This window comes from Cenococcum geophilum, assembly GCF_001692895.1.
Source record: "Cenococcum geophilum 1.58 unplaced genomic scaffold K441scaffold_43, whole genome shotgun sequence".
In the NCBI taxonomy this organism is placed as follows: Eukaryota; Fungi; Ascomycota; class Dothideomycetes; order Gloniales; family Gloniaceae; genus Cenococcum; species Cenococcum geophilum.
The window spans coordinates 1,200,032-1,209,933 of record NW_027137601.1 but is presented as its reverse complement, the minus strand read 5'-3'; the positions used below and the strand labels follow the sequence as shown (position 1 = coordinate 1,209,933).

The 9,902-nt window shown below is 49.2% G+C and overlaps 4 protein-coding genes across 4 annotated transcripts; 1 reads left to right on the top strand and 3 right to left on the bottom strand.

Moving 5' to 3' along the window:
- Positions 1–241: 241 nt before the first annotated feature.
- K441DRAFT_680024 (uncharacterized protein) lies at positions 242–742 on the bottom strand (the record flags this gene model as incomplete). Its single annotated transcript, XM_067651331.1, has 1 exon — positions 242–742. One exon carries the CDS (start codon positions 740–742, stop codon positions 242–244), a length of 501 nt encoding a protein of 166 aa, XP_067500484.1.
- Positions 743–2,659: 1,917 nt separating this feature from the next.
- On the bottom strand, positions 2,660–5,244 carry K441DRAFT_665501 (uncharacterized protein). Its single transcript, XM_067649509.1, has 5 exons — positions 5,033–5,244; positions 3,817–4,963; positions 3,691–3,732; positions 3,536–3,635; positions 2,660–3,457 (listed from the first exon to the last, which is right to left on the bottom strand). Exons 2-5 carry the CDS (start codon positions 4,945–4,947, stop codon positions 2,925–2,927), a joined length of 1,806 nt encoding a protein of 601 aa, XP_067500483.1. The 5' UTR covers positions 4,948–4,963; positions 5,033–5,244; the 3' UTR covers positions 2,660–2,924.
- A 343-nt stretch (positions 5,245–5,587) lies between these two features.
- On the top strand, positions 5,588–6,491 carry K441DRAFT_642452 (uncharacterized protein; the record flags this gene model as incomplete). The annotated part of the gene is made up of 3 exons (XM_067646690.1): positions 5,588–5,929; positions 6,116–6,228; positions 6,326–6,491. Coding segments are annotated over 3 exons (621 nt in total), but the record flags the coding sequence as incomplete, so codon positions are not given.
- Positions 6,492–7,267: 776 nt separating this feature from the next.
- Positions 7,268–9,286, bottom strand: K441DRAFT_680021 (uncharacterized protein; the record flags this gene model as incomplete). The annotated part of the gene is made up of 5 exons (XM_067651330.1): positions 7,268–7,453; positions 7,527–7,901; positions 7,951–8,268; positions 8,326–8,981; positions 9,040–9,286. 5 exons carry the CDS (start codon positions 9,284–9,286, stop codon positions 7,268–7,270), a joined length of 1,782 nt encoding a protein of 593 aa, XP_067500481.1.
- Between the last annotated feature and the right edge of the window lie 616 nt (positions 9,287–9,902).

The following is a 9,902-nucleotide window of genomic DNA, read 5'->3' as shown; positions in this document are numbered from 1 at the left end:
AATATATCTCGAAAATTTCAACTGTTCTCTTTTCCCTATTATCCACCGCCATCACCTCACCTTCCATAATGCCATGCACATAAATTGAACCCACCAACCTCCACCTCTTTCCAAAGGCCCTCAATACAACCGGTAATTTACAACCTTCCAAAACAGCGACCACATCTCCCGAACAAATATCACACATCGCCGCTCCCAGCCACCCCTTCTCCATCATAACCAATCTTCCCTCCGGAAGTACTCAATCACCCCACTGCATGCCCTCCATAAACTCCCAATACCGCTTCATCTCCTCCTTCTCATCACCTTTATCGAATTTCGGAAACACATCTTTGAAACTCGTACCAAATATATCGAAGTCCTGATTTAGCTCGCGGAAGACCTCGAGTGTGATTTTCTGGCGCGCACCATCGTAGATGCTAATTCCTGAGAAGTCAATCTCGCCATTTAGCTCCCACGGTATGTCCATGATGTTTATCCCATGTACGGACCAACCGATACGGTCGAAGCAGGCGCGGAGTGCGAGATTCAGGCCGTCATCATCGCCGTAATGATGTGTCTCGGGCCGAGGAATATCGAGCTCTGGGAGTTCTTTCTGGAATGTGACGTGTTTGGTTTTCTTGCAAAAGATCGCGGGAGCGGAAATCCTGTCAGGGTGCGCTGGGACATTTTCGTCATTGGCGCGTGCGATTAAGAAGTCGAAAACTTCATCCAGACTCTTGTCGTCAGAACTCATGGCCATGTCTATAACCTATCCGCAAGGTACTAGCGACCTACCTATATAAGCGAGCTTTAGAATATTTCTAGTCTACTAAATTTAGGCGACGGTATTAAGCTCTACTAGCTCTACCTATTAAATAGACCAATTAGGATTTTCCATGCCGGGCATATAAAATTACTACTAGCTTAGTTAAATGCGGAGGAGTCTTAGCAAGGCAATCTAACTAATTAGACAACTTTAACCGCTAGTTAAAGTTCCTTAACATCTTTGCGCCGCATATATACAATACCCGTCTCTTTATATGCAAAATTAAAACGCTCTTTCCCCTCTAAATTTTTTTCTTACTAAGGTTTTTTATAGGGTTTTATTAAGGCTTAAGTATATAAAGGATTGGGGACGACCCTTTTTAAAGGGGGGGGCATTATTAGGTAAAACCTAAGTAGATAGTTATATAGCCGCAAGGTATAGGCGACCCTAGGGCAACCCAGGGGTGACTCGCCCGTAAGGTACGTGCTCTGCACATACCTAGGGAAAACCCTTCCTACCTCGCACACAGACTCCTCCTTTTCCCTTAAGGATTCGTCTCTGTCTATACAATATACCTATTGTTCTATTATTAGACTCCCTATTTACATCCTCACCTTATAATAGTAGCTAGAGATATACCTTTGTATTATATTATATATATTTAACTAATAGTACTCCCATTAGAGTAGATATAAGGTCTTTCCTTAGCCTAGGTAGCTGGCTACTAGTAAATCGTATATGTTTAAGGAGTTTAAGCTTAAGTTTGTTATCCCTTAACCCGTCAGGGCAAGTAGAGTTAAAGGCCCGTGCGCGAACACTAAGTATTCCTAAGCACGGCCACTAAATCCTATTAATCTAATTAGTAGGCTCTTATCGATAACCTACGTGCCCGGGTTAACGGGTTAAGGGATAGTTAGGTATAACTAGGCGGTTCTAGTAGTATAAGAGGTTTCCACAAGCTTTGTATTTACTTAAAGAAATCTTTTTAAAGCGTCTTATGCTATCTTATATTAGCTTAAGCGTCTCTTAAATAAACTTATTATTTAGGTATTTATTAATTATAATCTATTTAATTAATCGGTTAGTTATTTTAAGGACGTATACTATAAGATCTTTAGTAAGAAGATTAAATAGTTTAGGACAAAGCAGGGTTTAATTTCGGTAAGAGCGTACTTCTTTTAATGCTAACGTGTCTTACGAGCGTCGGGTTAGGGTATTAGGCTTCTAGCTTTAGACGCTTAGGAGGTACATAATTAAGAATTAGAAGCGAGATAGATATTCTAACTAGCGGGCCTAACAATAGCTTAGCTGTTTTGTGGTTATAAAGTACTATAGATTCTTATAGTCGCTAAGGACCTTGGGTCGTAACCGCGCCAAATGACCCCCCCTAATATGTGATAGTTATCTATATAGCTTCTTATTGTGATTAAACCTCTGCGCGCATAGGCCTTGCTTACAGGAACACTTGGATCGAATTAAGTCATGATAGAGTCGAATTATATATCAAATTTGAGCTTTATTACCGTAATATTGGGTTATACTTAATTAAGTCTACAGCTTTATTTGCCAAGACTTAATTGAATCTAGAGCCTCTAGTTGGCTTGGTAAAAGGAGCACCTTTCGTAGCGGCGCATGGGATAATCAAATTCTACTACGGAGCATATGAGTTTTCTTAGAGTAAGACGTCACGCAGCGTGGATGGCGCGGCGTGGTGCTGGCACCTTTTCATTTTATTTAGAGAGGCGGCTTCTTCGGGAGACTCATTGAGGTGATAAGTAGATTCATTTTTTGTAGGCTAGCAGCCTTGTATGATATCCTAGCTAGAAGAGAGTAGTTGTCAGCGCTTGGCGCGAGATAGTAGACTTCCCAATTAAATAAACCTTCGACTCACATAAATTTCACCACCAGTTCCACCACCAAACCTGTTATGATGTAATGTAAGACGCTGCATTCTCAAAGTTAGTGATTCGAGCCAGGAGTAGCTAGATGTTGTATAGTATGGGACAGATAATAGATTGATGAATCCGCGGATCCCAGATAGAAAAACAGTGGATTTCCGCACGTCCACACCAACCATATAGATCAAACAATACCATATAAATGCCTAAAAACCAGGGTACAAGACTCTCTATAGCCTTCTCCCCATCCGTTACATCCCTGCTGCTCCATTACGGCCTTAATCCACATCATCAGGACTCGTCTCGTTCTCCACCGCCTTCAGCGCCCCGACCTCCTGCTTCTTCTCCTTCTCCTTCGCAGGGTAAAACTGCAGCCACCCGTCCTTCCTCAGCATACCCGTGCGATCATACAACGTCTGTGCCCGCAGATACGGATCCACCTCCCAGTAATTCCGCTTCAGCTCCTCCGCAATGGTGTTGCGCGCCTCCCGAGCCTCCTCCATCGCCTTCCCACCCTCCTTCTCCTTCAGTTCCTCAGCGCCATGGATCCAGTCGAGCACGGTCCCCTCGTACTTGCGCACCAGCTCGCTACGCGACGCGAGCAGACGGTCACGAGTAGTGCTGTCAGCGTGAGCAGCGTTCTCAGACGGGCTCGGCTCGACGTAGCTGTAGGCCCAGTTTCCGTCGCCACCGAGCTCGGTCGGGATTTGCATGCGCGGGATGAAGGATTCGAGCTCCTCGGTTGATTTCGTAAAGTGCACTTTGCCGGCGACGACGGGGTCGAGCCAGCCACGGATGATGGACCAGATACCTGTGAAGGGGTTTAGTGAAAGACTAATTTGGGACCCCCGGGGAGGTTAATGAAGGGATGGTGACGGCAGCAGCTGACCTTGAAATAGCCAGGGGGCCTTGTGGACGAGGACGGCTCCGAGAGATTCGGGGTAGTTTGCTTCAAAGCATTTAATCATGAACTTTACCGGGGTGTAGTCCTAGGATCTGATTAGATTTGGATGAGATCTGAATTAATTAGCTTGAGAGACTTACCATGTTCGCCATAGAAAATCCTGTCATGTCAAAAACAATGGTCTAATCAAGTTAGCGGAAATTTCCCCCATCTTACCATCCTTCTAATTTTTCAAGAAGCAAGGTTTGCACACTTAAGCAACTCACAGCAGTATCAACGGGCGGCCTCAGCAGCATCCTGGCTGTTTCAATCGTGTAAACAGTAAATCGCTCTAAGCTCTGCTCACTCTGCTCTCCTTGTCTATGCAACCTAACTCTCACAATGCACATAGGCCTTCCCTCCTTATCCACGCCGTGCAGATAGCTCTTTCCCAGCCGAATTTGCGTCATAAAATCCTCGCCCTCCTTTTTCGTCTTAGCGTCGCCGCTTTTGCTATCTTCAAGCATGCCCGCTTCACCACGTCGGATGATGTCGTCGTCAACGTGCATCTCCTCGGCGCGCCAGTGCATTGTCGATATTAACATGACCAGAGCCTTATCCACATCCCACTTCCGGGCTCGCAGGAAACGCAGGAGAAGGGCATCCGGGTGGTCGTGTTTCACCATACTCCAGAACGTTTTGCGCAATTCCTCCGGTGTTGAATTCGCCACAGCAGCCTTGAAGTCCTTTGCCTGACCGTACTTGTCATCCTCATCCGCTATGGATAAACTACTCAAGTCTGAAGGTGTTCCAGCCCCGGAAGAGGGGGCAGATTCCGACTCGGTGTCTTTCTCGTAATTGCGCCTCTTGAACATGTGTAACCGACTTCTACGCTTCTTGTTTCCAGCATCTGTCAGCTCGGTAGTAGCTGCGCGTGGGCTCGTGGTACCGTTGGGCTCGGCGGGGCTAGCTTCATAGACGCCAAAAACCTTGAGCGTAACTTGCCAGAGCTCGCGCAATTTGATCTCTTGCTCCAGTGTTAGGGTGCCGGGTCGGCCCGGGGGCGTCTGGGGAGCCATGCCCAGATGCGAGAAGTTGACGTCTGACGCCTCAGGCGCTTCAGCAGGGCGTTTCTCGAGGTGGTTATTCGCTAGTGTTTTTTCGCGGCGGGGAAAGAGCAATGCGCCGCTTATTGTAATTCCAACTAGTATGGCAACTGCCACGGGACTTGAGCCACTTTGCTTGGAGAGCTGAGGCGCGCTGTCGAATGTGATATGGTGTCTTTGAGGACCGTAGGAAGTTGAGCGTAAGGCGGAAGCGAGATGGAGATGAGCCTGCTTTCGATTATGCGCTACAGAAGAGTAGGAAGTGTATATATGTGCGGATGTAATTATTTTTCTCGAGGCACGGAGGCACATAAAAGATGAATAGGACCTTAAGGGAGACAGGAAGTTAGATAGTTGTTTCTACTTATGGCATCAGAAAGGCTAGGGGAGGTCATACCAAAGTGTGCAGCGGTTGCGCGGTAGGGCTGAAGAGGCCGGCAGTGCGCGGAGGGGCGGAGTAAGGTCGTGCAAGCAATGGCGCGGATGCCGAGTTGAACGGAGCGTTTACGGAAGGTAGAAGCAACGTTAGCAACACATTATAGGTAATTTTTTGTTGGTATAGGAGGGTATCTTCAGCCTTGCAGCCCAACACACAACATCCGACTGAGGGTTTGCAGGCGTAGTGGGCTGTACGGCGTCATTGTGCTTTTGTGGAAATATGCAACTGTTTGTATTGTTTGTCTAATTGCGCATAATGAAAACAACATTTCACTATCTGATAGACACTATACGAGACGCCAAAAACATCCGCAGCCCTCTCTTGAATGCGCTACTTGCTACAGTTTCACCATAAAGCCCAGGAATTGAATTTTCGAGTTGTAACGCAAAGCAAACGCGTTAATTACCCGTCTGCTCCCGCCTATAGGAGAGTGATTCGCCAAATGAAAACATTCTACAGGTAACACACCGTTCCGCACTCACTACGCCAACATTACCTTCCTGCATATCCAAAATGGCATCCACAACCCCCCAAACCGCGCCCTCATCGACTAGGCGCTCCAATTCTGCGTCCCGCAGCCGCAATCCACCCTCGCGCCCTACCACGCCGCTCCGCCCCTCATCCCGCTCATCCCTTCGCGAATCATCACAACGCGCTGCAGGGCCGTACACGACCTCTACGCCGCTCGAATCGCTCGAGCCAGCTTTCGCAGAGTTGTCGGATTCTATGGCAGATCTGGAGGCCAACTTCATGCACTTACAGCTCATGCATGAGAGTTTAGCGCGGTTCAGCGAGAGCTTTGCTGGGTTCTTGTATGGCATGAATATGAACGCTTTTTGCGTTGATTTTCCGGAGGTGAGGCCAATCCCATCTTCATGACCAATAGTGCTTCCTGGTGCCGTAATATAGGGGTTTGCCACGGAAAGAGCGGGGATATAATAGGGAGGAGGAAGATACCGGTGGGATATGCTCACTTGCGGCAGCCGGGACGAATTGGAACGAGACAGCAAAGAATTGTATGCTGACTACTTCACCACACAGGCGCCAGTCCCGGAATCCTTCAAACGGGCCCAGCAACAGGCCTCGCTGAACGAATCGTTCGGTCCGAGTCGCTCACAAGGTCCACACGACAACGACCCCGAGGCGACATTCTTGTAAGATTCCTATCTACTCTACGCTAGCACACTCCACCCTATCAATCCATAAGGATGGCTCTTGACGAGTAAGTGTGATATTAACTGGATGCAATAGAACAACCGACACATCCTTTGTTGAAAACCCGCCCTCTTCAAAAACCGTATCCAAATTCTCCACCCCAGCACCTCCCTCGCGAATAGGTCGGAAGGGTATACCTGTGCGTGGAGGACGCGGGACACGCGGAAGCGGATTGGCGCGAGCGACGGGTAGGGGAAGAGGAAGAGGGGCGGTGCGATGAGGCAACTTACACACCTGTCCACTAAGGCTTTTCCCAACGCGTTTGTTCTGATAGGCTCGCATTATGCGAAATGCAAGTCCTAATTCGGAAACTTCGCATTCCGCTTCGGGCTGTTCGCAAACACGCGTCCAGCCTCGCATTATCCGAATCTTACTTCCAGGATGGTGTTAGCTGGTGGCCACGCGTAGGGAAAGGAACGAATAGAGTGAGGTGAGTGGTATCAGGGCTGAATCCGGATTCTCTACCCCCACGGAGATTACTCCGCTATGTTGCTTTTATACCTCCAGATGCCTGGGCCGCATCATCAAGGTGTATATACCGTACTCTCAAATGCAAAAAAACTCAGGGTTCAAGTTCCCAACTCAGAATAAATTTCCCTCCGCTCATTACCACTGTCTCTCCCCCGCTCGTCCCTACGTCGAACCCCGTTATTCATCACGACATTAACCATCCCCCCTCATCCATCCGATAACAATGATCGAGCTATTGTCCGAGAGCGAAGTGCAGCAGTGCCAACGCGAGTAAATCGCTGCAGTGGTATCATAATGCGTTTAAAAAAAAACCAAAGATCAAAACCATCACCACCCCCTCCCTCCCGATGCCGTCATCGTAACCAACGTCGCTAGACCAACTTAAAGCTCCCAAGCGCAGTTGAGCGAGCGAGCGAGCGAACAATCCCAACCCAATTTCTTACTCGGTCCGTCCTAAAGCCGTCAAAGCCAGGTCAGCAGACGGTTTATGGCGATACACAACGTCTATTATGCCAGCGCACCAGCGCTATGTTTGGCGAACGAACTCGTGCTCTCTTTTCGCACGGCCCAGCCTTTGATGGCGACGAGCACGGTTGTCCAGGCCATGNTGAGGGTGGTGAAGCCGATGGTCACCGTGAAGGTGAACATGGCGTCTAGTTCATAGGACTCCAGCGCGGCAATGGTGTCCTTGTTCTGTGCAGCAAGTCAGCAAACGGCATCGAATACGCGCATTGGCCTTGCGACCAAGCGTGGGTATGGAACTTACGCTCTCCACGAATGTTATGCCACCAGCGATGAGGCAGAATGCAGAGATGATCTCAGAAGGAGGCCTCGAGGGGAGGAATGAAGTTGGAGGAGAAATGTATAAGAGAACGTAGGTCACTGCACGAGCGAGAGCGAATCCCACGAACATGGTACCCCACTGCTTATGGATCATGGTGGAGAGCATCGAATCTTGATGATGCCCACTCATCATGGTGCCCAGAAGCAAGATGACGAGTCCCGGGAGAGGGTTCATCGAAAAGCGATAAGTCTTTGGAGGCTCCCACGACTCGTCGGCATAATGTGAAGCGGCGCGAGAGGATGAGATGGAAATATTGAGAAGGTCTCTCATCCATCGTGATTCGACAATCATGCCCAGCTGCGGGGGGTTAGCTGCGGTTTCAACTCGAGAAAGGCGGAATACTCACCAAACCGCCACCAAAGAACATAATAGAGATGGAGACATGTTCCAGGTCCTGAGCACTCCAAGCACCACCCCAAGCCGCTAAGTGCTCCAAGAAGATGTTTGAGGCGCCATAAAGCCATATGACGAAAGACTCTGTGAATTCGGCTGTGGCTATGGCCGCACGCCGACGTCCAACAACCTCTTTCGGCGGCTTCATGTTCCATGCCCACCCAAAATCGGCAAACGCGCCCATCCAGCGACCTAGAGTAAGCAAGCCATACCAGAAGAATATTCCTCCTTTGACGTAATGCGCGAGGACGCTGAAGACATTATTTCCACGCTAAGGTTGCATTAGTTTACTTTACCCAACGACACTTCATACGACGCAAAAACTTACACTAATGCCTCCGTACACCACAGTACCTGTTGTGATGGCTAAGAAACCCAGCATAAGAATCGATCGGTCAATCATCACATAGAGAATCCGGATCGCCTTAAGAGTTCGGCCGACGGCGAAGCGTGGAATGTTCCGGGAGAGGAATCGGTCAACGGATGTATTTCGTAAAAAGCCGCGCTTCTCAGAATCGTCGTCGAAGCCCTCATCGTCATCCTGGTGATAGGCATGTTGAGGCTCGGGGAATTGCTGGTTCTCCGACTCAACGCTCGGCGATCTGGAATGGCCGCATAAGGACGCCGAATTGCGCTCTGTGCCTTGACCAGAGTCGTTAGACCATCTAGAAATGTTTGGAAGTTCCGCATCCTGTACGCGCTGGTACTGTGCCATGGCTGCGACAGAAACCGGCTGCGCGGCATGATCCTCCATGGAATGGGACTTCGCTCGATCCGTATAGGCCTGCACGAGGCCCATGAAGACCCATGCCGACGCTATCCATGTTATCGCCCATCCAATCTTATTATGCGAGTTATTCTCGTAGAGCTCTGGGGTTTTATGGTCGTAGATAACGCCGGTTAGCAGGCCGAAGGCATTTACAACGAGGAAAGCAAATTGTGTAATCAGCGAGAAGCGAGATCGAGCAATGCTCAACATCACACCTGGATAAGAACATTAGCAAACATGCACAGGCAGTAGAGGTAGATGTTCAACACATACCGACAGGCAACACTATAGCCCACCCTATCACCATGAGCAAGATGTGCATATACATCAAACCAGCATGTTCGGAATAGCTCCAATAGCTCATCGACCTCGTATGGGCTTCTGGATTTGTCGCTGGAGCTTCAGGCATTCCGCCCATATCCATTCCGTCATTATGGTCAGTCCCGTGAGCGACTACTAGAGGTAGTGCCTCTAGCAGGAGCGCTGCGGTGGCTAGAGTAAGGATGCGACCTCTCGGCATGTATCCTGGATCACCAGAAGCTGCGGCGGTAGAATATTAGGGCACGAGGAAAGAGTGTTTGGAAGCGGAGGCTCGCGGCGTTAGAGGGTGAGGGAGAAGTTTTGAGTAGCTGGGCAGATAGCTACTAAATTAGGCCGGCTTATGCTGATTGAAGCCGTGGGACACGAGGAATGCGTGGAAAAAATGAGAATGGTGGACCGGGGCCAAGAGGTAAGATATTATAGATATCCTCCTTGTCGGTGTCCGCTCCGCTCCCGAAGGCTCTGAGCCTTAGGAGGCAATCACGAGAGAGGGCAGTTGCATATGTCAGCATGTCAACATGTTGGATGCAACTTCTCACTCTTCTAGCGGCTGGCGATTTGTGACGTGGGTCTAGGAATTTCGGCTTAAGCCCTGTGCTAGCGCCTCCGAACTATCCGATGCCTCACGATTAAAACAGGCTCTCAAACGCCGACCTCCGCAGCGAAAACTGCTTCAGAGCCCTGAGACATAATGAAGGTGAACTGGCCAAGACGACAGATTCCCCGCCTTGCACCCTCCTTCGCGATGACACGAGCATCGCGTGATCGCAGGCGCATTATCTCGAGGGAATCGGGGGTGTAGGTGAGCGGTGCAA

Excerpts from the sequence above, each read along its gene's own strand:
- K441DRAFT_665501 (XM_067649509.1), bottom strand. The coding sequence starts at position 4,947 with ATGTGCCTCCGTGCCTCGAGAAAAATAATTACATCCGCACATATATAC. Across the intron at positions 3,636-3,690 it reads GATTTTCTATGGCGAACATG|GACTACACCCCGGTAAAGTT; the intron begins GTAAGTCTCTCA and ends ATCAGATCCTAG. Across the intron at positions 3,458-3,535 it reads GGCCCCCTGGCTATTTCAAG|GTATCTGGTCCATCATCCGT; the intron begins GTCAGCTGCTGC and ends ACCCCTTCACAG.